General features: G+C 35.9%; 2 protein-coding genes across 2 annotated transcripts; one reads left to right on the top strand and one right to left on the bottom strand.

Moving 5' to 3' along the window:
- Positions 1–445: 445 nt before the first annotated feature.
- On the bottom strand, positions 446–15371 carry LOC116297973 (U4/U6.U5 tri-snRNP-associated protein 1). The gene is made up of 31 exons (XM_031706293.2): positions 15018–15371; positions 14440–14497; positions 13467–13531; positions 13306–13379; positions 13179–13234; positions 12879–12984; positions 11694–11771; positions 11529–11588; positions 11399–11435; positions 10856–10914; positions 10392–10466; positions 10149–10221; positions 9312–9358; positions 8866–8892; positions 8663–8722; positions 7972–8028; positions 7809–7870; positions 7644–7732; positions 7115–7205; positions 6703–6748; positions 5983–6037; positions 5649–5714; positions 5405–5454; positions 4894–4983; positions 4263–4344; positions 3779–3869; positions 3662–3694; positions 2842–2968; positions 2177–2266; positions 1388–1512; positions 446–664 (listed from the first exon to the last, which is right to left on the bottom strand). The coding sequence occupies exons 1-31, from the start codon at positions 15286–15288 to the stop codon at positions 640–642; spliced, it is 2325 nt and encodes a 774-aa protein (XP_031562153.1). The 5' UTR covers positions 15289–15371; the 3' UTR covers positions 446–639.
- Positions 15372–16742: 1371 nt separating this feature from the next.
- On the top strand, positions 16743–25825 carry LOC116297975 (zinc finger CCCH domain-containing protein 15). Its single transcript, XM_031706296.2, has 13 exons — positions 16743–16849; positions 16930–17001; positions 17090–17122; positions 17512–17532; positions 17624–17711; positions 18699–18857; positions 19832–19923; positions 20710–20886; positions 21287–21355; positions 22072–22152; positions 22505–22603; positions 23071–23193; positions 23652–25825. Exons 1-13 carry the CDS (start codon positions 16778–16780, stop codon positions 23829–23831), a joined length of 1266 nt encoding a protein of 421 aa, XP_031562156.1. The 5' UTR covers positions 16743–16777; the 3' UTR covers positions 23832–25825.
- The last annotated feature ends 110 nt before the right edge of the window (positions 25826–25935 follow it).

Below are 25935 nucleotides of genomic sequence, written 5' to 3'. Positions count from 1 at the left end.
GAACCCTGAAACAACCTCAGACTTGATCTAAGTTGTGGCAAGTGTGGTTGGACTCGTTACAATCGTCACTAGCCGTCGCTTCCAACGAAATAAATAAATAAAAAATCACTTTTTTATTTAAGTGTCTAGTCGTTCTAGCGCTTTCGCACTAATTGGGGACACTTTTCACTCACACGCACTACCACTACATTTAATATTCTATGCACACAACGCTCAACTCACATGTTGATTTTTATGGAGGGAGGAAACCGGAGAACCCGGAGAAAACCCTCGTAGCATAGGAGAGAACAACACATCAAACAAACTCAATTCACATGTGGCGACCGCAGGGCTCGAACCAGCGACCCGACCCGTTGGACTCACAGCGGTGAAAGACGACGCGTTAGCCGCGAACGCCACCCATGCTACCCGAAGGGATTAAACATACAATAAAATAGACAAAACATAACAAACTACATTTTATTCATTCAGTGTTTAGCTATTTGAACAAAGTATATTTAATAAAAGTTGAGAGGCGTGTTTGTCTTCAAGGTGAGAGTGGAATGGGTCCAATAATTAACCGCTATTCAATCCACGTGAGCCTGCAGCAGAACCTTTCAGCTGTTTCTCGCTACTGTGGATGGGTTGGATGAGCCGTCATTACTTCTTTTTTGAAATAGTCGTGCTGAAGAAAAAAAAGTTAAAAAATATAATCATTTTTTTCCTCAGAAACTTCTACGACCATACGCCGAATCGAAATATAGAGACCAGTTTGAATAACTATTGTTCTGGACTGAAAGAGGCCTTTTTTTCAACATGAACACGAGGCTAATCAGTCCAGAATTAACAATAGTTATTCAAGTTTATCGCCATATTTCTATTCGGCGTATAGCGGCGAGGATTTCTTTCACGACCGACTCCCGCGTCTTATTTTATATTGCTTACGTATCCTAGCAGGAGTGAAAGGTATTTTTAGAGTCCCTTGCTAGAAAACTGCGAGTCCCTGACTTCTAAAGACCACTTCGGATCGGGTGTAATGTTTTCCCATTTCAGACCACGCATCATTCCCTATAGTATCATTTCTTTGTTTAACGGTTGAACTCGGTTGCACATGAGCAGACACACGAATATGGATACAGCTCAAACAAAGAATCTTATTCTCGAAAGAATGACACGTGATCTGAAATGGGAAAACATTACGCCCGAGCCAAGGGAGTCTATTGGTCACTATTTGACCGAGAAAGAATTAATATTGTCTAGTTTTCCCACACAATAAAGACCAAACCCCTCAAAGGTTTCACTTGGCGTTTATCCTCACATGGACAACGATAAACACCAGTAACCAAGAACAAGTAGAGGGAAGATCTTACAACTAAGCAATCCTGAAAGCACCTAAATGTCTACCTACCCTGCAGATAATGTATTTCCACCGCCGCTGAGGATAAGGTAAGGAGACTGTGATTCTTTCTGTTTCTCCTTGAGCAGAGCAGCCGTGTTGAGGGGAGTATCTACTGAGCTCATTTTCTGCATCGACTGGTAATAAAAAGAAAGGAAAACGCAGAATCTTAACGATGATACTTTACGTCATCATATATTGGTTACCTGTGCGCCTCTTGCACTTCTTTGTTTTCCACCACTTTTGTCTCATAAAAATCTCAGGGATTCAAACAGGGATGGCGGGGGTTACGAGCATCGCCTCTTACGGCCGCTGTGATTGGCGATCAAGTCCTGGCTCGATTATGATGCGATTTCTGTTTTCGAGTCTATTCTAGGATCCTAGGATTCTAGGATCATCAATATAACCGCTAGTTACCTGGCAACAAAACTTCCTCCTTTTTCCTCCTCATCCAAAAATGGATCTCAGAATATTAGTTATTTAGGACTGGTTAGGGAAAAACTGTGCCCAAGAGGTATTGAATATACGTTCGGCGAGGCCGTTAGGACCTTATATAACTTTTTTTCAATTTACTTTTTATCTTATTTAAGAGTTCTGTTGTGGTTTAACAATCTATTATCCCATACAGGATACTGGAATTCGGTCAGCTAGAAAATACCGTCCTCTCGCGAAGCCAATCAGAATGCACGGGTGGCGTCCAGGGGGAGCGCTCGCCTCTCAGAAAGGCGAGCCGGGTTCGAGTCCCGCCGGGTTTGGTGTTGTATGTGAGTAGAGCTCATAATAGAGGTTATAGCAACTTACGACTTCCTCTTGGATTTTCTTGGATCGTTTCTCTGTCTTCAGCTTTGCCGGCATTTTTCCATGGAAACGATGTGACAGATAACGGAAAGCCTATGAAACACATTTAAATAAACTGGTATCAATCAACAACTCTAGCATGGGTTGCTACACATTTAGGCCCCGTCCACACGTATCCGCAAATTTTCTTTTTACGGATACGGGTTGCGTCCACGCGTCCGGAAATTTCTTGATCCGCCCTGATACACGCTAGTGCCTAGACCCTTTGACGGATAGTTTTTCTTATTGAGCATGCGCAAAATCGTGTTTACGTCATCGTATTCGAAAATTTGCGGATACGACCGTCCACACGTATTCGTATTCGGAGCGTATTCGAAAATTTCCACTCTGGAGATCGTTTTCGAAAAATTCCGGATACGGATACAAAAATTTCCGGTCACAAAAAAAAAAAAAAAAAAAAAAAAAAAAAATCGATACGTGTGGACGGGGCCTAATTCATTCGTTTTCTTTTGTTTTTACTTTGCCTGTTGACACTAATTATACAACTTTGGTTTACGGACAAAGTACAGTAAAATCCCTCTAACGTCATGTAATGGCATCATAGAACAAGAAGAATAAATAAAGAAATGAATAAAAATAAAACAAGAAAGACTGTTTTAGCCTGTTACCTCTTTAGGTGTCATTTGTCGTCCATGTTCATCTACGTAATCCAGTTTGATGTTAGGTTTATATCCATCCTTTTCCACTCGATACCTGTCTCTATCTCTGTCATAGTCACGGTCACGCTCTCTGTCCCTGCGACCATACAACGTATTTAAAAAACAATATATAACAAGAGACCTCTAATAGCTTCTCCAGTGGTAATATAAATGACAGCCCTTATGGTCACAGATTGGGAAGAAAAGGGAAGGACAAGACTATAGTGGGACAATCACAACAGATCTGCAGCCTCAATTTCCAATCAAAAGAGAGGGATACGAAAACACAAGCCGTACTTTAATGTATGTTTACTGTTCTTGTTGGATTGGATATGAGTTTCCTAATTGGCTAAAACTTCCGACCACACTTGCGATTCCGATTCTCCAGTTCGTCAAGATTATAAGCGATGGAATCGGAAGGAAAGGGAAGAGAAACCTCACGATTATTCTGATTCCATCGTCACTATAACCTCGGCTTCAATTCAAGGCTAGTGATACTGCACGTTACGCTTGCAATTCCGATTCTTACTCTAGGTAGCAAATAAGCGAACAAATAAACAAACAAACAAACAAGCAAACAAACAAACAAGCCAACGAGCAAACAAACAATAAACAAACAAACAAGCAAACGAACAAACAAACAAACAAACAAGCAAACAGACCAAACCAAACCAGACAAACGAACAAACAAACAAACAAACAAACGAACAAACATACAAACGAACAAATAAACAAATAAGCAAACAAACGAATAAACAAACAAAGAATAAACGGTTATTAACCATTTTACCTTCCAGATCGACTTCTGTCTTTGTCGTCTCCTCTGAAAAAGAAACACATATTGGAATCCCTTTAGTATCACATTGCTAATTAAAATCCAAACGAATGACAAGTAACTGATCCTGACCTCATTTTATCTTCATCGATGACACCAACAGATGGCAGCTCTGCTACGAACTTTTCTTCACGTTTTCGCTTTCCCTGGGGATTCAGAAGGCCTGACAAAGAATACAACGTTAAATCGACAACTTGTTCGTTATTTAATAACCATTCATTATTGGTATTAAACACAAGTGCAACATGGGAGGAAACTCGTTAAATTGCAAGGTCCTAGCTGTTCTCATTTCAACTCGTAGAAGAAAACCACGCAATGTTAAGTGCAATATTGACGAGTTGTGGGCAGGTGGGCTTTTTATTTTTATTTTTTATATATTTTGGTTGCATGAAGGAGAACCTTTCCTCAAAGTGTAATAAGAGCAATATTTCCTCTGCACCTTACAGCACAATCATGTTGCCGCGTAACAAGTTGCAGCAAGATTTATTGTCCGTATTATTACCACACACAGTGATCTGTTTGCATATGGTCATATGATGTAATAATATCTAGTTACCTTTCTTGGTTGCTAGCTGTAAAGCAGCTGCAATTCCAGACCCAACGACTGGTTCCTCATCAAGAACATGGCTATCCTCTTCCTTTAGCACAAACATATAGTGTTAGTAAAAGATCATTTCATAAAAATCGGATGAAAAATAGGGCCCTTTAATGACTCAGTTGAAACCATCACCCTTCTAACACCTCTCAGCTTCCATGCCTCAGCTTCACAGGCTTGAGCTTTCATTCAGATCCCTTCACATTGGCCAAGGAATTTGTGCACAGAAATTATCTATTACAGGAATTGCGATAAGAACTTTCGGTCTGGTTCCAGTAACCCCTATTGTAACTAATCAACTTTATATCCCCAGTATAATGTTGTAGGTGCCAATCGATATTCAGCCGAGGAGCCCTTTTAAACGCGATTGAAGTGAGTCCCCGGAAACCTTAAAATGCATTTTATTTTTCGTTCCTATAATGCGCGCAAAAATGCAAGATTTTTAATGCGATCCCCCATTATAGCATTATATCATGACACAAAAATTAAAAGAAACAAGTTTTTGTTCGTCTTTGTTATCTATCTTTGACGCCATTAAATATGGTACCTAACCTTTCTTGGTAGGTCATTTAGTACTGTACAGTGTACTTACTAGTTGTTCTGCATTCTGGTTTTTCTTGTCATCTTGTGCTTTGACCCACTCCCACCCCCCTTGGGGTTCATGTTCCTTGTCGATGTCCATCTGCCATTAAACACAAGTGTTGGCAAAGAATTTTTTAAAATTCATTGTAATGAATGGGATTCAATTTTGTTTCTTCCTACAGTACTTGGTGCAGTGACCCAATGCAACACAGCAACTAATTGGATGAATCCATCTCAACATACTGTTAGGTTTAGTTACTCAAGTATAAATGGGTTCTACAGTGGACAAGCAAGTTAGGTTATCAAGACAGTATTTGTCGCCGTAACCTGAGGCAACGCAGTGCCTGATTGGATAAACCCATCTCATCATACTGTTACGTTTAGTTACTCAAGTATAAATAATGGGTTCTACAGTGGACAAGCGGGTTCGGTTATCAAGACAGTTAACGACTTCATAAAAGATTTACCTTCAAGAGTGGAATTAACATAGATCAGAACAATCCTTCGGTTTGATTTCTTACCTCAGCTTCAGCGTCTTCCTCTTCCTCTTCTTCACGATTCCCTGACAATCCTGAAACAAAATACAAAACATCTCTGGTCGGAATCAAAAATTGTCGTAAGAGATGTCCATGCAGAAGCATGCCTGCACCTTCGCTACCACAACATCCCCAACGAATCTCTGTACTAAGTAACTAGGCTGTGGTGTCCTCGTATAATTGTAAAGATACATGCCATTAATGTTCATACTTTGGTTAGTAATCTTACCATATGTTGGGATTTCTCCAAGTGTCCGGCAAAACTCTGACGTTGAATCAATAACAATAGATGCTCCTGTAGAATACAACAGAATTGTGATGACAAAACTGAATATTAACTAAAGTTTGGGGTATGTCAAGGGGGGGGGGGGGGGGGGGGGGGGGGGGGGGGGAGGGGAGGAGGAGGCATGTCATTCACAGTAAGGAAGATGTAAATCAGCTATTGGCCTTAAATAGACCATTATTCTTTTTTCATTGAATGGTTCTCCAAAACTTCCCCACTATAGCTATAGGTGTTGGCCTCGTTACATTGTTTCCCTTTAATAATGAATAGTATACTTTACCTTGTGTATCGTCTGATGTCTCTTGTCTTGAAGCAGTAGCCAGGACTTGTGCTACCTACACATCACAGAACACAACGTGATGTTAAAAACTAAGCATGGGTACAGAGCAAATTTTGTATTTGAAGGACATTTTGTCGGTTGCAGTGGCGGATCTAGTGGTGGGTTTTGGGGGTTGCAACCCCCCCCCCCCCCCCCCCCCATGAGAGCCATCGTGATTTATTATTATTTTCATGACAACACCAACAGCATCGCGAGTTTTATTAAAACAGGGGTGCCGAACACATTTCACTCGCTTTTTTTCTATACGCCGTGTGTGGGACCTGAAACAACCATGCTCGCCTGCAGCAAATGATCATTTTCATAAGACCTACTTCTGTTTGGGAACCCTGTGCTATTTTCCCCCCAAACAAGTACCTCAATCAGTGCTACAACCCCCCCTTTGAAAAAATCCTGGATCCGCCCCTGGGTTGTGATGGGCTTGATAGCTAAAAAAAGTGCTAAACTCGAACACAAACAGCACACTGCCATTTCCAATAAATGGAGACAGACCTATGGAATGGTATTGTATGGTAAGTTCTCTCGAAGACGGTTAATGAAATTCTTCTTTTGATATTTAATATTTAGATTTAAGAAAACCATGTCACGTCACATCGCGGGCACGTCACGGGTAATCACGCCAAACACTGAGAACACTAACAATATTCCATCACACAGACGTACCTTATCTGCTCCCGACAGATCTTTTTTCACTTTTGCTCTTCGAGACCTAACAAGAAAATCACATGAAGAATATTATCAAGTAAATTTAATTGTACTGTTAAACATATATAAAACACAACGATTAACTTTTTCCTTTCCAAGACACTGTGTACTGAGTTTCAAACGTTCATCGCCGTTTCTTTACATAAACTTTTTTTAATTGTATTTGATTTTCCCTGCTAGCAGAGTCTCCCTCGTTGACTATTCTTGGCAGAGAAAATTAGCCAAGCAGGGAAAACGTGATTACGTTATCACTGTAGTTCTAATTTTACACAACATTTGCGCGATTCTATTCTATTGTCACTATCTTCCAAGTCTAGAGGACTGGACTGTGGCAAATAGTAACCTTCATTTTTCATTTGTGTGTTAGTACCTTTGCAGTGCAATCTCTAGTTCCAGCTGAGCATCGTCATCTTCTAAAACAATGTCATGATCATCTTGGATTTCTGGATTGTAAAAGTTTTCTGTAGAAATTGAAAATTAAGTTAGCTCACTAGAATGGTTATTACTGAGCATGAAGAGGAAGATCAGTGATGGCACAGATGCTAATAAGGAAGTACAAAGAGGAGATAATGATGTTGATGATTATGAGCATAACGAAGATGATAATAAAGGATTGACAACGACTGGACGCATTGAATTGCCACTGAATCTGTATGTTCTACCTTAAAGGGTAAACTGACACATCTCATATTAAAGCAAAAAATAATAGCACACAACAAAGTTATATTTATGAAATGATGACATCCTTTCAACCAATCGAAACACAAGGTATTATAACTGCTCATTTAACAAGACTAAGGAACACGGAAGCATCACCCTGACCGTGACGGTAATGGCACAGCATTTTGGCGCCAAAAGGTCCTCCCAGTAATACATCTGTCTAGTCATATACAGCATACCTTCATTGCTTGGCTCTATTGGTGCTATCTCCATGCTTTCTTCTCCATAGTTCTCACTGTCAGCACCTCTTGATCTGGACTTCATTTTCCTTCACAATCAAACATTAATAAAAACAATCAGAAAAACATGACAGAAACTATGTTTATTGTGACTACATGACGTACCGTGAACCATGATCACCAGCCCCTGTCATTGAACCTGTTGTGATGGTCTCCAAATCATCAGCCTGTTCAATAACAAAAAATGTATGAATACAACTTGCTAAAACAATTCTAATCAACTAACACATTTTGTCTTAGGATAAAAAAAGTGCCCTTCAAATTTTACCTTCAATACTTCTCTTTTCCTGACTTTTCTTTTCTTCTTGGGTTTTTTGAACTTAACCTTCAATAAATAAGATTGATAACTTATTTAAAGAGTTCCAGGAATGTGAATGTATAGGAAATCACACGATCTCGAGTACAATTCGGAATTGACAGGTGGGATTGAAGTTTTCAAAGGTTTCTAAGTTTTCAAAACTTTCAAAACATCACGAGTATCTATCAATTCCGAATTGTACGAGAAGATCATGCGATTTTTTTCGTTTATAATACACTCAACAAAATTGAGCAACTTAATTGGGACTCTACAGAGTACAATTAACGATTGAATTGTACTTCTCTTATCCAATCAGAATTTTGTGAATAAGAGAAAAATATCAAATGCCCTTGGCAGGATTCGGACCCACGTCTTCGGTATTCTAGTCCGATGTGTTAACCACTACACTACAAGGACCATCCACGCTGGTAACGCAGCTGGAATATGAAATGTAGGGTACTTGTGAGGATCCCAGAGCGATTTTTTTCCTTCTCTATAGGTGAGTTGAACACCGTAAATATGTACGCAAAGAATAGGCATAGTATAGAAGTAATAAATTATGCAATTCCTGCTAAGGGCATTTGATATTTTTCTCTCAATCAGAATTTTGTTGAGTTTACATAACTAGTATAATGTGCACTAGTTCAAGGCAGTACTTTACCATTTCTTCTTCAGTGTAGTATTCTGAAGCCACCTTTGGTCTTTCCATTTCGAGGGAAACCTGTTAAGGATAAAATAATTGATGTAGCTCAATTGACAAACCCTTTCAAAGCTACAATGGCAGGAATTTACTCTTTGCCTTATTAATCCTACACATTCATCTTCAAAATTTAATGTATAATAAAATAATGTCAGATTACTTACCATTTGTTTTCTTAACTTTGCTTTCATCTGAGGAAAAAAATGATTTTATTAATCCTGAATTTGTATGTCATAAAAATACTTGAATATGTCAGAATGCAAAATGATAAATAAGAATTAATGACTGATTATATGTACTATTATAAAATGATGCCTGTAGGGTGAACAGTAAGGCAAGGTGGAACAGGAGGAACATCTAATGAAAGGGGAAAAGGGAGAGAAAAAGAAATGGAAGGGAAGGAAACAGAAAGGAATGGAATTGAAGGGAAGGGAAAGGAGAGGAAAGGAAAGGAAGGAAAAGAGAAGTTATCACAAAAGGAGGGACAGACAGACAGGCAAGACAGACATAGAGAAAGACAAGACAGAAACAAGACAAAACAGAACAAAGACAAGGACAAGACAGAACAAGATTTTTAGCAAAAGAAAGAAAGGAAGTAGTTACTTATTACCGTTTCTAGATCATCCTCTTTGCTGGCATCAAATTTACCTCCAGACTCTGAAAAAAATATATTTTAAATTCTGGAATCAATGAGGTTTTATGAGAATTTTATTAACGTAAAGACAATATAAAGATTTAATGTTGATAAACATTGCCAATGTGATGTTAAAATGTGCCAACCATTTTGACAATAGGTTTTGCCACTTTGCTTAGTTGGATTGCCCGTTAGATTATTCTGGTTGGCAATTTGAATAACAGCTGATCAGTCATCAGTCATTATCACAGACTAAATCAGTTTTACCTTAGTCCATACCTCATTTCTAGCTCACTGTTACTGGTCAAAATGGCTGGCAAGGCAAAGATTTGACTGGACAAGTCCTAGTTCTGGCCAAACATTGTCCAATGCCTAGCTGTTTATTTTAAGCCCTGGGTCGCCTCTTACTGATGCAAGCCAGGTTTGATCCACAGACACGTTGTATGTAAGCAAAGTTGCTTGTTGGTTATCTCCTGTGCTTTCAGAGTTTGTCTCCGGGTTCTCCGGTTTCCTCCCTCAGCAAAAATCAACTTCTAAATTCTAATTCAATCTTAGGGAGATATTCTTCATAGAGTTGATATCTTATATCTTGTTTCGCATCATAATGTGAATAAATTGGTTATTTTCATTTCCATGTGGATCCACAGGATACCCAAAATAGATTCCAGCTAAACTCATAATAAACTATTTTCTCTAAACCATAAATAAATGAAAGTTTACAGCCCAGAACTAATAATGCTACATCTGATACATGTACATACTGTACAGTACATATAACGATCACATACAAATACGATTCACTGATTGACTCACCAAGCACGAAAGATTTTTTGGTTGCTCCTTCGATTTCTTCATCATATTTTTCTAAAACTCCTTTCATTTTAAACTAAAATTGGAACACTTCACATTAATATATGTATGTAATGTTAGTAAAACAGATGTACAGTAGTTAATTACTTATAAATAAATGTGAATGAAACCAAGAAACAAGATGTAAATTGAGGATCACAAAATGGATACACCAGCTGACTTTCAAAACAGTAATCATATTCGTACCATTTCATTTTCATCTGATTCATCGTACGGTTGATAATCTGACTTCTTTTTTCTCTTTTCAATGTTTTTTTCAGCCTACGAAGTAACAAGACATCAAGAATTAATTCATGATATAAGATATGTATATATATGTGTTATATATGTACAATAAGATATATAAGATAGGCAAACCTTAGCAAATGTTTGCAATCATTTTATAAATATTAAAAAATCTGGTATTCTGTGGCAAAACTATCATGGTATGCTGCATATGAGCCTTGCGCTACACATAAAAAGTCTCCCCCAAGCTTTGAAAAAGGAATCCAGTAAATAGGTGGATGTAATATTTATAAACATTGCTGGCTATTGTGATCAATCTGCACGATATGGTAAGGTGTCGGTAAGTGGTGGTTTTGTCACTTTGCATTATTGGATTGTCCAATAGATTTCTGGTTGCAATTTAAACTATATTACACATTTTTTACCTTTTCTTTATCTTCTATGTTGATATTATATAGTACTTCATCCTCTTCATCCAGAACACCTAAAGAAATTCAATCAACAATCAATATTCTTGGACTGTGATTTATTAGTTTGTAAATGATGTAAGATGGTTGATAATAAGTTGTTTAGATATCAATCTGCTAACATCTTGTTGGTGAGTGAGCGAGTGTCACTTTACATATTCACTTTTCCAAAATTGAACAGAGGACTGAAAAAAACTTGTGCCACGCAGAATTTTGGGGCTGAATTAAGGGCCAAAATCAAAAAATGCTGCCATTTTGCATTTGCATTGGATTCTGGGATTGATTTTAGGGACAAGATAGAAATCTGTCCAGTCTTTTCTTGAATATCAGAAAGGCGAATTCAGGCCCTTCACAATAACTTGTTTCTTTCTACCCATATACAGGAGCTAAAAATGAGCATCTGCATGGCTTTAGGAAACTGAGAAATCACTACCTGCTCCTTAAACAAAAAAAGTAGATTAAAAAATTTATGAAATTCAATAATTCAGGGTCAAGACATACCTTGGTCTTTTAAAGTAAGTATTGTTGTTACTCCCTCCTGAAGTAAAATATTAATAATTTTGGATTGTGAGAATATTAAAACATTCAATTAAAATCTTTACTTAATTCATTCAGCTTGTTTTCTGATTACCTTGAAGGTTGTTTGATCATGCTCCACCTTTAGTCCTCTGAGATCTTTAGATGAATATGACTGATAAAAAGAGCATACAACATTACATCAAGATCAACAGACAATACTGTATTCATTGATAAATTATTACTTCCATCAATATTATTATTTATTTGCCCAGCATACCTTTGATTTAGGACCAAATTCCTCATTTATTAATTCACCAATCCCAAATTCTTCATCCATCTCTGCCAGCATTTGAGCCTTTAGGAGTCAGAATACAAAAAGGAAATAAATAAATACTGAGTTCCAAAGGCACAGGTTGAAACAAAACCCTATTTTAACTCCTGATTAGAAGTCCAATCTTGCTTAAAACAATAGTCCCTTTCACAGTTCCCTGCACCATCTTGAAAGGTAGCCATGCCTTTGCATCAAAGGGAGACGAACAGTTAGCTTGCAATGAAAGAGACCTTTTTTTAGCGCCTTGGACAATTATTCACATGTCTCTATCATTGGAAGCTCACTGTTTGCCTCGCTTCAATGAAAAGGCACTGTTTCCTTTCGAGATGGCACTGGGAACTGTGAAGGGAACTATTAGTCACTTTCAAAAAGTATTGCTATTGAAATTCACATGTTACAGAGTACTTTTAAAGTGTATTATAAATATTTACAGTAAATAGAAAAATGAACGTTTCAATGACTTGACCTGCAATCATTTCCAACAAAGTTATTGAAAGTACTGTAGCATGAATTTATATAATATGCTAAAAAGAGTTTCAATATAAGGTATGCACATACATGTAGATACTCTTTATAACTACTGTATGTAGTATAAATTCATGATACTTCAATAAATATTGTTGAAAATTCTGACAGGATGTCACTGAAAATGTCAGCAACATTCATTCAGCTTCTTCCCCAGATGTGGTTAATATTGCAAAATTATTCCGTCTGATCCAAAACATGCAAAGCCAAATTGAGGAATCAGTAGCTTAACATTTAAATGGAAAAATATGCCACAGGACAAAAGTAGCGCAGACTGAGAAAGGAGGAATGGGAACCATGGGAACTCATACACATATACAGGCTACATTAGTAATACTGTTCAGTACTTGACGTCACTAATGATAGTCCACTAGTCTGGGACTAGTAAATCTATGCTTTGGGCTAGTGAAAATTAGAATTCGCTAGTCCATACCATAGGTTAGTGGGTCCTTTGGATTACTAATATCTGAGCTTGCAGATTACTCTGTTGGGAGCTACTGGATTTATAGACTTATTGAACTAGACCATTCCCTAGTATCTAAAAGGAGTTATTGTGAATCAATGCTGACTCCCATTTACTATGTACATGGTAGTCATTGACCTTACCCTTTTTGCTGCCATCTCTTTTTCCTTTTCTTTTTGTCTACTTTTTACTACCCAACTTGCAGCACTTTCATCATCACTGTCGCTATCACCAAGAACTTTGACTTTGCTGTTAAAAGGAAATGTAAAAGTCAAACTATTGTTACAAAATTAACTATGAGCTTTCATTTTTCCTTAGAATATAAAAAATACTTGTATAATGAAGGTAGCACATAGATTATTTTGTCGCAAAAACAAAGGAAATAAAACATAAAATATTTGAAGGCAAAATTGCCATTACAGTCAATACTTAAATAAACTTACTTCAGCTTTTTGTAAAGTTTTCTTTTTTCTCTTATTTCCTCAAGTTTCCTTCTCATCTAAAAAAAAATTAATTCAATCTTTGGGTTCAAATTTTGTAACTAAGTAAACATCAATTATAGCTACTAACTTTTTCTTGTTCTTCTTTTTCTCTGATATTAATAGCTGGGACATGAACATCATCTAAAAGTGAGGTCTTTTTCTCTGAAAAAGGAGGAGCCAGTTCAATAAATTATCAATAAACTACAGTATTAAGAAAAATGGGTCATATTTAGCGAGTATTACTCTCACCTTCTGATTTGTCAGAACTGTCATCAACTTGAAGTGGCTTCAATCCAAGTTTTATTCTCATTTTACTGCAAGTGAACAATCAAAATGTTATAATACTAAATGAAACCTTTTTATAATGTTTACAATGTATCAATAGCAACTAATGTTGATGGTAGATAAAGAAAATATTAATATATCAACCAGAGCTTTATTCATGGCTATCGAAACAGAGGGATCTTTTGGTGAAAGGTTAGCAAATAAGAAAAGAGCTGTCAATGTTTAGGGAACATATGTTTTTTATTTGTTATTTTTCATAAGGGCTGGGGCTTCGGAGAGGAGGGTAATCAGAAAAAAAAAGAGCTTTTGTAGAGGGTCAAACTTTTTATCTTGATGAAAGCTGTTTCCTTGTTGACTTATAGGAGGGTCATGAATTTCTTACTGAGTGAAAGGGGGAGTGCTATATAACCATTTTTAAAACATTTACTGCAAATCCCCAAGCTCCCCCCCCCCCCCCCCCCCCCAACAAAATACGTAGTCTCTCTTATAATCCATGAACATAGCTATGGATCTTGATCAAACCGTGCCATGTTTATTCTCATGAGAATAAAAACCTTTGTTTAACCCAAGTATTCTAGGCCTACATAACAATCAGTAGTCAGTAGTTTAAGCCTGGGATGGCTTGTTCAAAGCTAGGCTGAATTGCACAAGGGCTCGTCTTTTGTTTTTTCATTATCCCCCTCCCCCCCATAAAAACAACAACAGGAGAGTTATGTGTTTTGGATATCTCAAGGTATCAAATTTCAATTTTTTTTCAGTACTAGCAATCGCGATCCCAAAGCCATTCAATTTGCAGTCCTGACAAGACAACGAATTTCAATTCTTATGAGGGTAAAATTCTGTTGTTTTGTCCTCCAATTTGAGCTGCAATACATTGGGATAATACATTGTAAGAGGCCTATGTGCATATATACACTTTATGGGAAGGTATTCTTACTTGGTTTCTTCAATGCTGAGGGAGACATCACCACCAGCCCTTTGATTTGATGGAGGTTCTGGAATCATCAGGTCATATATGATATACTCATTAATTAGTTAGCAATGTAGTTTACTGCAAAGCCTGCCTACTGTATACCAAACTCCCTAACCAACTGTCCCCCTTATTTATAAAAATTATGGTTAATTAAGAAAATAATTGGACAGTTACCTATATGGGATTAATGAGAAGCTGAATAATTAATTCGTAATAACTGTAAATTTATTATCCAGATAACATATTGATGGTTTTCAACCATTCCCAAGAGAATTAAATAACAAAAGACATGGCGGCCATGTTGGAGGATATGACAAGAATTCATTGACAATTCTTTTGTTAAGTTCCTCCAACATGGCCGCTGTGAAAACCATCAATATGTTTTTGGGATTTTGAAGAGATAGGACTAACATTTTGAAACAAATTCATAATAATAAACAAATGAATTCTACTGTTAGCTCTTTACTCAGCAAACTGCGAGTACTGTACTATCTACAAAATTAGGAAGTCTTTCGAACGTGTAAAATCAAAAATATCTTCACCTGATATCATTTCCTCTCTTGTCGACTCTTCCATTGCATACTGTAATAAACCATCATCATCATCATCATCATAAACACCCCTTGATTTCTTTCTTTCTGTCTCGCTGTCTACGTCCTCTTTTCTTCTTTCATAACGTTCATCCCGATCGCGTGGAGACCGAGATCTTCTTCTCTGTTTATGTTTATCTTTATCGTGTCTTTTTTCTCTATCACGCTTCCTTTCACGATCCCTATCTCTATCCTTTTCTTTGTGCTTCTTGGAAGATCCCATATCGCTTTGAAAACTGACTTTTTTGGCTTAGTTTTTAGAGTTCTGTTCGTCACTTGACGTTTACTCACATGGCCGCCATTAGAGCTGGGTGACCACGTAATACAAGACACAGGGAACCCAAAGTTACTTAGCATTTTCACATTCCCCATAATGCTTTGCTTTGGTCACAGGGAGCCCAATTTAGATTAAAGTGAATGGTAAAAATAAAATCGGAAAAATTAAATAATTAATATTTTTTTAAATTCGAGATCAAGATAATGTCCTCTGTTATGCGAAAGAGCAAAACAAAAACAAAAAAAAAAACAAACAAAAAAAAAAAAAAACAAAAAAAAAAAAACAAAAAACAAAAAAAAATCACTGAAAAATGCACTAGAACATTTTTTTTGCGTGTGCCTTTGTTTTCCTACATAATTTCCCTATTGTATCAGATGTTGATCTTATGTATATATATTCTGAATATATATACACTTAATTCAATAAAGTTAGTCACCTGAAAAGCTATAAAGCTGAGGCCGACCAGAATTATGGGTAGATTCATTTTACACGTTCATGGACTGTTCATGGACTTGCGAATTTTTTTACAGGTTACAGTCTCACCTCTTCTGAGCATCATCGAGCTGCAGTTTCTATTAAAAAAGCTTTGTATATATATGCTTTTTTGATATGAAAAGTTTCCCACGATGCTCAGTGATCTCAGCTTTCTAGGTTTTTGTTGACTAACTTTATTGAAATCAGTGTACACCTAACCAAAAAAAATCTGCAACTTTACATATATATATCTTTTGTTTTTCTATTGTTTCGTCTCTTGAGAACAAAAGACATATATATATCTGAAGCTACAGAATTTTTTGGTTAGGTGTATAAATATATTCAGAATATATATACATAAGATCGACATCAGATACCATAGGGAAATTATATAGGAAAACAAAGGCGCGCGCAAACAAAATGTTTTAGTGCATTTTTCATTGATTTTTTTGCTCTTTCGCATTACAGAGGACATTATCTTGATCTCGAATTTAAAAAATATTAATTATTTAATTTTTCCGATTTTATTTTCACCATTCACTTTAATCTAAATTGGGCTCCCTGTGGCAATACCACGCGTAATATGTTGACGTATCATTGGTTAAAACAGCAGACGTCTAGACAGACAGGACAATTGCCTCGGCCTTGTACTTTAGATAATTCAAGTGAAAGAAATCATGAGAATGTGAGAGAATCGAGGGAAAACTCCACCGTACACTTTTTTTACTTATTGCTGTAGTCTAAAATTTATATAAAGCGAAAACCTTGTAGTCTCGTGAAACCGCAATACCGCAGGTTAAGGAAAAAATTACCGCGAAACTGCACCAAAAAAAGGCAATACCGCGGATCACCACGATCCCTTTCATCTCCATTAAAAATTACATTTTATTACAACGGGCTCCCTGTGGTACTAAGGCTCGCAAGGGTGTGTGGGTAGGATATTTTCCGCCATTATTGCACCATGCCTCCCAAGCAGAAGAAGAACGAACCAAGTAAAAAAAATGTAGAAAAAAAGAAGGAAAAAGTCATCGAGGTAATAGGACTACGACATCATCAGAGAAAATTCCTTACCAGATGTTTAATGTTTCCCCTGTTTTGTTTTATTTTCTCAAGGACAAAACATTTGGGCTAAAAAACAAGAAGGGCAAGAAGCAACAGGAATTCGTAAAACAAGTTACTCAACAGGTTTGGGAAGGATTTTGTGCCGCAAATTTAGTTGAGAGATTGCCGGTCTTGCTGGAATCTAATTATACATGCTTTGTTGAACGTGTAGGTCAAATTTGGCGGGAATCCTTCGGCTAGAAAGGTAAGAATTCAATGTCAGAAAAAAGTCTTGTTTTGATCACGTGGACTACCTAGATTCTGTGATAACTTACGTTCATCAGATTTGTGTTTCTTGGTGGTGTTTCATTGAGGTTTTTGTAGCAGATGGCATAAATTTGAATTCCGTTTCGGAATTTACCGTGTGGTTTGGGTTTTTGACCTACTTTCAATGAATTTAAGGCTACAAATAACAAAAATGTATATTTTTTTATATATTCATAATGAAGTACATAATTTAGATAATAGTTTTAATAAGCTTAAATAACTTTAATATAAAAAGTGTACACTGTAAGTGCTCACTTATTTAATAGTCGAAACATGTATGGTCCAATCTGTGGTTAAATATTTTACTCTCTCTTACTCTTTTAACAGCTTCAGCAGGACCAAGAGAAGGTACAGTTTTCTAATCTTAATAATCATATTGAACTAAGTAAGAAATATTGTGTCAATTAATGAGATATTTCATAAATATTTGTATCAGTAGAAAAAGCAAGAAATTGAAGCCAAAAAGAGGGAAAAGGAAGAAGCAAACAAACTTTTTAAACCAGTCATAACACAAAAAGTATCAGCTGGTAAGATATTTTGATTTGAAGATAAGCTGTAGTTCAACTACAGCCTGAGATACACTGTAATGTGGTGCACAATATTGCATGTAACAACAAAATTGCACCATGTGTTCAACTCTCGAACTGTTGCATGCAATATTGCAGAAGTGGTCTGGCAATATGGCATCGTTTTACATATCAGCTAATACATTGCGACTTTTCCATTACCTCTGGCGCAGTGGAAATCCACCTGCAATGGCAAAGTAAACCACGTTGCTGGTCAATAGCTAGAGAGCATGAGCAATGAAATAAAATTATATACTGCTGACCAGATGCTGCTCCATGTTAACTAATGAGCCAATGATGTGCGGGTGCTCAAAAACCACTGAATAATCTTCTTGATTTTATTGAAGAACCATACGCGTTTTGAACTTCAAGAGGGCAAAAACCCCAAATTCTGCATGGGACTCTATACTTTTTATAAGCTTAATTGAAAAAACTTCTAAAAATCTATTGTTATCAAATTTTTTTTAGAAGAGTTAATTTTTCTAACCCACAAAAAAATAGATTTTTGTAGGAATTTTTGTTTGACTTTGAGATTTGAGGACAAATGATGAAATATGACAAATCAATGCATTTATTTGTCTTTTTGTCAAAAATATCCATGTAGTATTGCAGAATGATTCACTTGCCATCATATGTGTTCATTTATAAAGTCTGTAAAGAGCTATTATCTTGTGAGTTTTAATTTTTTCCTGATCACTTCTGGTAGCATCCAGATGGCTTATGGTGATGATAGGCATCCATTAAATGCTGATTATCTCAAAAACAAGCTCAGGGCACCCATTTTTTTTTTCATATTTGGAATCAGCAATAAGTTTCACTCTAAAAAAATGTAGATGGAAAAAAAGTTTAAATTGTTTCCCAAAAGTAGCCAGTCACCTTAATAACCACATAAATGAGAATTTCGGTGTAGGGCTAAGAAATTTAAATGTAGTTTGAATATGTCTTTAGGAGCTGACCCAGCATCTGTTGTGTGTGCCTTCTTCAAACAAGGAGCATGTTCCAAAGGAGACAAATGTAAATTTTCCCATAATTTGAGTTTGGACCGAAAGGGAGAGAAGAGGAGCATTTATGTTGACAAACGAGATGCAGAAGAAGATCTTAAAGATGGTAAGAATAGATGGATGGATTCTACATGTACATGAAGTGAATAGCTGAACGGTAAAATATTTTTTCATTAAGAATGTTGTGTCTCTAAGTTATAAAGGTTTGAATAGATAACTAGCTAAAAAACTAGTGTGAAAACTAGTGTAAAGGTTTATAGAGTAATTCCAATAATGTTACTCACCCAGGCATTTGACTGTATTTCTTTTGATTTTTAATATCAAATATTAGCCATTATGAGACATCCAATTTACAATGAACATTATGGAAACCTTGAGTGTAATGATTATGCTTTTTAAATACTGTTTTTGTGGACCAAATTTGTATATTTAATGAAACCTGGCTTGATGTCACAGTCATTAACATATTGGAAGTATAAACCTTCATAACTTAAATACGCAACATTCAAATGAAGAAATATTTTACTATTCAGCTATTCACTTTATGTAGAATCAATACTGAAAGTATTGTATCAGGGGTTAGGTGAACTTTAACTACTGTACCACCATCAAGATGTTTCACTTGTTTTCTTCTCAAATTTGTATTCCCTGACCATCAGGAAAGTGCTGATCAAGGCATTCTCTGTTGGTGGTGGTACAGTAGATGATGCTATATGGATTATTTGTGTCGCTAAAGTAAATTGTTGAAGAAATAGAAAACGCGTGCGCGTGCTGTGTGCAGTCATAAAGCACGCAGGGATTGGCAGAACACGAGAGAAGTGTTAGTAGAAGCACGACGCGTAGCGATTCTGGACACTTCTCAAGTGTTCTGCCAATCCCCAAGTGCTTTATAATGGCACACAGCACAGCAAGCAAGTTTTTTATTTCTTTTATGAAATACAAATTACAATAACCGTTATTTTAGATAGGAATGACGAAACGGAAAGTGTGCGTGCATGCAATGTGCTCTCATAAAGCACTCGCTCCAAGCCAATCAGAACACAACATTCATAACAGTTATTTTATAAATTTATTTATTAGATACCATAGATAAATGGGATCAGAAAAAATTAGAAGAAGTCATTGAGAAAAAACATGGAGCTAAGGAAAAATGCATGCCAAAGACTGAAATTGTAAGTCAATCCTACCAGTATATCATGGCAATGATATTTGTATGGATTGTGTACTGTATGTAATGTATAGTATCTCCTTCTGAATGGTAAAGGTTAAATATCAAGGTTTATTTGCTTGGCAACTGTTTTGGATTAACAATTGTGGCATTTAACAGGCACCTATTCATACACATACTGTATGAGGGGATCAAACATAGGAGGAGTAAATTATCTATGGGCTCTCCAGTTTCAATCCTGGATTGGGCGTCACATGACCAGGGTTTGTTGGTTCTCCTTTGATTTAAGGGTTTTCCTTTCATTTTCTTCGCTTGGCAAAACCTAACGCATTGAATTCCAGTTCAGTAGAACTTTTAAGCCGTGACGTATTTCCATATCCAACTTCTCACAAAAACTGCTGAAATAAAGAAAAAATATGATCTTATGACTTAAACTCCAGCTAAAACAACCAGGGCCCAGTTGTTCAAAGCCCGATTAATGCTAATCCTGGGTTAACTCTTAATAAGACCTATAGAGTTAATCCTGGATTAGGGTTAATCCGGCTTTGAACAACCCGGCCCAGATCTTTGGACATCAAATCCTCTCTTTTAGAAAACGTAAGAAAAATCTTTATAGAGCTGCTTTTTGTTTTGGACCCAGAACTAGTCTATATGAGTGGCATATCACACTTTGAACATGCTGTAATATGCATTTATTTAAAACATATATTTTAAAACTCTAGGTGTGCCTTCACGCTCTGAACATGCTCTAATATATTTGTCATACATAATTATTTTTATATGTCATTAGGTGTGCAAGTATTTTCTTGAGGCTCTAGATAAAAACTTGTATGGCTGGTTCTGGTCCTGTCCCAATGGTACTACATGTATATATAGACACGCTCTTCCCCCTGGCTTCGTATTTAAAAAGAAACAAGATAAAGAAGTTAAGGAAGAGATTTCTATAGAAGAATTTATTGAAACAGAGGTAAGTCTTTATATACAACAAGTTAAGAAAGCACATTAAATTCTTACTTGCTCATTAAAACTGCAGCATAATTGATTTTGTGGTGGTTTGGTTTGGATGAAAAGGAATACCAGTACTTTTACTGCAATTTTCATAAACATGTAAACTCTGTGTCTGCGGGCTAGAAATCTAGTTTTTCACTGCCGTCAATCAAACCTAATCAGTCAGTACCATTCATATTTTTGACTGGCGGAAGCGAAAAACCAAAGCGTGCAACTCAGAGATACAGAGTTTTCATGTTTATATAAATTGCAGTACTGGAAAGACCCACATACAGTATTCTCTCTTATTGTATAAGACCAATAAACATGTTATTACTAGTCTTTTTTCAATCTATATTAACCATCTATTTGTCTTTCAGAGAATGAACCTTGGACCCAATTTAACAAAAGTCACATTAGAAACATTCTTAATGTGGAAGCAGAAAAAGGTTAGTCTCAAAATAACAGCAATGCAAGGCTTATATAAAATGGCATGGTCAGCACTGAATAAAAAAGCATTAATTGAGTACTTACGGTACTGACGGTAGTGCATTGACCTTTACATGGGTTGACGGTTTTGATTCATGGACACAGCATCACATGTGAGCCGAGATTGTTAAGTCTCACCCTGATTTGAGGGGTTTTTCCACAAACTTCATGCTAAAATCCAATTCTATCTTTTTGTCACCCATTCCCTGACTTACACATAGGCCAGCCCAGTCTTCAATAAAATTGGTATTTGCTATTCACAATCAATGCTATTAATTAGTGATTATAAGTGAATATTAATTACTGAGCCAGGATTCTTCAGGCAGAGATGTGAATATTCATCATCATCACTGAGCCTAAACTGAATAATTTATTATTATTTTAGTATCATTTTAGACTTGAATATCAGAGAAAAGACGAAATTCAGGATTTAAAAAAATGTTTTATAATATTTTTCTCTGGCAAACTTTGGGAAACCTCATAATCATCCCTTTAGCAGGGAATATTGTCTCATAATCAATGGTCGCTCCACCAATCACAGCTCGCAAAACTCTATATTTGAGTTTAAAATTATACTAGTGAATGTTAAAAGTATTTTAGTACACTGGTTTTAATATCACACTACAGTATATAACTTATACTGTGCATTTTGTTTCAATGAATATTTCAATATTAGTTAAAAGAAAAGAAAGAAGCATTTGCAAAAGAACAGGAGAAGAAGAAAGACGATTTCAAGTCAGGCAGAATTGTTGGCAAGGTTGGTGATCAATATTTAGAGATTATTATGACAAGTATCGGAGAATCGTCTATTAGAAAGGGGAAACTAATGTGACTATCAGTGTTAATAAGTGCATTTAATGTTTGCCAATCATATAAAAGCTTGAATTCTGTACGATATTTTGGTTGATTAAGGAAAATTAGCCATCTTATTGGAATATTTTTGTATTTTCCTTACAACCTCACACAACTGATTTTTTTTTCCATTTTCTATCTTAGAAAAGCTAGTTTTCAATATGCATATGAAAAGTAATGAAAAATCAATATCAACATTTTCATTAACATTATCATTAAATGTTAACTTAATGTTACGGTTATTTATTTTGTTATAGGTCAGTGGTCGGGAAGTGTTCCAGTTTAAACCTGAATTAGCAGGAGCAGATGCCGATGAGGATGAAGAAACAGAAGATATAAGTATTTACAGAAAAAAGGTATGGAGAATGGAGTGTTGATGACAGTCTGATATTAGGGACCTTAAGCTGCAAGACGGCAACAACGACGGCAAGCATACAATAGCACTAATTGCGCTATTCAATAGATACTCGTTGGAATGTACGATATCTGTGCATCATTGCCGTCTTGTGCTAAAAGTAAGACGTGAAATGTCCTATTTTTACGTACTAAAGAGAATGGCTACGCCATAAGGTTATCTTTGCTGATTTTCATTATGAGTAAAGCGCTCCCAAAAGACGTCATTTCGCTCTAAAACGGGGATGCTTATTGAGTAAAATACTAGGTAAACACGAAATGACGATACAATAGAAGGTTGAAGCGCCTCAATTTCGCCGACGTTGTCGCCCACGTTGCCGTCCTGCAGCTTAAGGTCCCTATTGTGTGAGTGGTAGAACTTACTATAAAGTTTAATTGTGTTTAATTTGCTGTTCTTACATGTATATAGGATGAAGATGATGATGATGATATAAAAGTAGTTGACGTAACTGTTGAAGCATTAGCTGCATCTGCTAAGGAAGTAGATGGAACAGGGACTGTGAACAAACAAAAAAATAAAGATACTGAAAAGGTAGCTAAATTTTTCTGCATCAAAAATTCATTCTCTAATGTCATTGAGTGTAAGATTATGGTCTCAACCATATCAGGGGCTGTGGAGGGGTGGGGCAGGGGGGATGGCTACACTTTTTCCTTTTTCCCATACTAGTCTTTTAGCCCCCCCCCCCCCCCCCCCCCCCCCACTCCCCACACACACACACACAAACACACTTTTTCCTATACTAGACTCATAAGGTTAGGCGCTCGGTGGCCCCTGCAGAATAGTGGTCAGGCACATTAGAGTGGTTTTTTCAAAAACCCGTGAAACAAAGTGTAATAACTAAGGTGTAATAAATCGTAATCAAAAATCAAAAGAAAATGTGTTTTAAAGTGTAATTCGTTAAAGTGTATTTCACGGGTTTTTGAAAACCTTTCTATTTGATTAGTAGGTATATTATTTGATTAATCTCTTGTAATGGTGGCTGCTTCTAGAACCCTAAAGATACTTCAGCAACAGATGAAAATGGTCTGGATGAAGCCTGTGGAGGTGGCTCTAATGTAAATCAACCTGAAAATACAGCACCAGTTGTTGATGGCATACCTATTGAAGAAAGTTTATTTGATGAGGATATTGATGATCTAGAACTGGATGAATTAGAAATAGTTGATTAAATTAGAATTAAAATTCCTCTAAAAATAAACAATTGACAAAACTTTGTCTTTAATATTATTATACAAAGTGTACTACAGTAGAGTGCATACCATAAATCCATGTTAAAAAGTTAACTAACGAAATTGTACGAATTTAGACAAAGTTTTGTGGGTCTACAGTTTACTGAACTTACTAATTTGTGCAATTTTTTACAAAGTTTTTAACAGTTATATCGTATGTACTCTAAAAGCAGCTTGGCTTAAAATAACGGCCGATCAGTCACTGGTCATGATCACTTGCCAAATCAGTTTTAGCTTAGTCATACCTCATTTCTGGCTAAACATTACTGGTCAAAATGATAGGCAAAGCAAAGATTTGACTGGACAAGTCCCAATTGTTGCCAGACATTGTTCGATGTCCGGCTGTTATATTTTGAACCCTGTAAAGATCATATAAAAACAATTTTGTTTGCTTTTGCCGGTATCCACAAAATAACTTCAAAATTGCATATCTTCTATATTTAACAACTTTTAGAACAAAATACAGTGATACTGATCTACAATGTGATGAAGTATTACAACAACTATTTTTGCTTTCTTCATATTCTGCTTTGATGATTCCTGTTCATTGCCTCTACGTACAGTTCTCATGACACATTTAACTCTTGCCATATTGGTTGAAATTGAACAAAATATTTGTGATTATTATATATTTGCCTATGAAATATCTATTTTTCTCTATTTCGAAAAATTGATATCTTCAAGCCCTGTTTACACTTGCAATCTTTGTGGCGATTTTTCAGTTGCAATTTTCAGAAATATGAAATCTTTTGTCTCATCCTTCAAAATAGACATTCGTCTAGGAAAATCTTGGTATCCTGAAAAAAACTTTACAAGTAAATTCTTTACCATTATTCTTTACCGCAAAAATCGCTTGTGTAAACGGGGCTTCACACATGTGAAAATAACACCACTGCGATGGCTATTCAAAAATACACGGAAAGAATTGCCTGAAAAAGCCAAAACATACTTCATTGATAATTATATAATAAACAGAATATTACATCGGCGCTTGGAGATACGCAATTTAATAATAATAATAATAATGTCTTTATTAAAGAAATGATAAAATACATATCATTAACGTGATTACAATCATGAAACTAAAAAACTGATTAAAAGATACTAATTACTAAAGATTATTCTATTTACAAATGAGTTTTTAAAACGTTGAGAATTAACTCTAGGTCTAATAAAATGTGATTTCCTTAAATTATATTTGGACGTTTGTATTTTAGGCGTTATGCTATGCAAAGGATGGTCACTACTAACCGATTTCTTATATAGCCTTGTGTCAAATTTATTTAAAAGATCCTGGATATCATAATGGTATGTTGTATAATTTCGTTTGTAACAGCGATCTAAAAAGTTTTGTACGGTGGTAAGCTCCGGAGGTGATGCTCCATAAACACTAAGACCATAAATAAGTTTTGATATAACAATTGTTGAAAATAAATGGTCAACTTCTTTTTGTGTATATCCTTCCTTCCTAAGGGATCTTATAACAAATAAAGATTCGTTTATAGCTGTAATGGTATCTTTTACATGAAGGTCACTCGTGAGAGATCTTTTCAACACTCAAAGATAAATTTCGTATCTCCGCACACCCATGTAATATCCTCTATTTGTCTTGTGTCATATCAGCTGACATGGTAGGCTATATCTCTCATTAACTGCCTTGGGAATGATTGAAAACCAGTGATATACAATGATTCCAGATAAGAGTTTCTAAAATGCAGACATGGTTACTCAATTGTCTTACTTTGATTTACCATTTGCTTTGCAATACTGTTAGTTGTCTGTTCAAGTGCAATATTGTTTTATCTTTATCACGGAAAAAGAAGTTGGAAACTGCCTGATCTTATTAACTCTGGAAAATTACCTCTTAGAGTTGTGAATTCCTACTTTAGCTCGCTGTTTTTTATGGTTTCATTAAAGATATTTTAAGATATAAACAGTTTATGGCTTGCTAAAGTACAGATGTGTGTCTAGTACCTTCTTTGAGAAAGCTATAAAGAACCCTTGCATGTCAATGGAGCTCAATTTGGATGACAAAACAAAATTT

This window comes from Actinia tenebrosa, unplaced genomic scaffold (genome assembly GCF_029948245.1).
Source record: "Actinia tenebrosa isolate PJP-AT-01 unplaced genomic scaffold, QUT_ActTen_1.0 PGA_scaffold11__36_contigs__length_13525064, whole genome shotgun sequence".
Lineage (NCBI taxonomy): Eukaryota > Metazoa > Cnidaria > Anthozoa > Actiniaria > Actiniidae > Actinia > Actinia tenebrosa.
This window is presented reverse-complemented; position numbering and strand designations above follow the sequence as displayed.

Coding starts and splice junctions, on each gene's coding strand:
- LOC116297973 (XM_031706293.2), bottom strand. CDS start 15,288: ATGGGATCTTCCAAGAAGCACAAAGAAAAGGATAGAGATAGGGATCGT. Junction 5,715..5,982: donor GACATCAGACGATACACAAG/GTAAAGTATACT, acceptor TGTATTCTACAG/GAGCATCTATTGTTATTGAT. Junction 4,345..4,893: donor ACCAGAATGCAGAACAACTA/GTAAGTACACTG, acceptor TTTGTGCTAAAG/GAAGAGGATAGCCATGTTCT.
- LOC116297975 (XM_031706296.2), top strand. CDS start 16,778: ATGCCTCCCAAGCAGAAGAAGAACGAACCAAGTAAAAAAAATGTAGAA. Junction 17,533..17,623: donor TTCAGCAGGACCAAGAGAAG/GTACAGTTTTCT, acceptor TTGTATCAGTAG/AAAAAGCAAGAAATTGAAGC. Junction 20,887..21,286: donor AAGAATTTATTGAAACAGAG/GTAAGTCTTTAT, acceptor TTTGTCTTTCAG/AGAATGAACCTTGGACCCAA.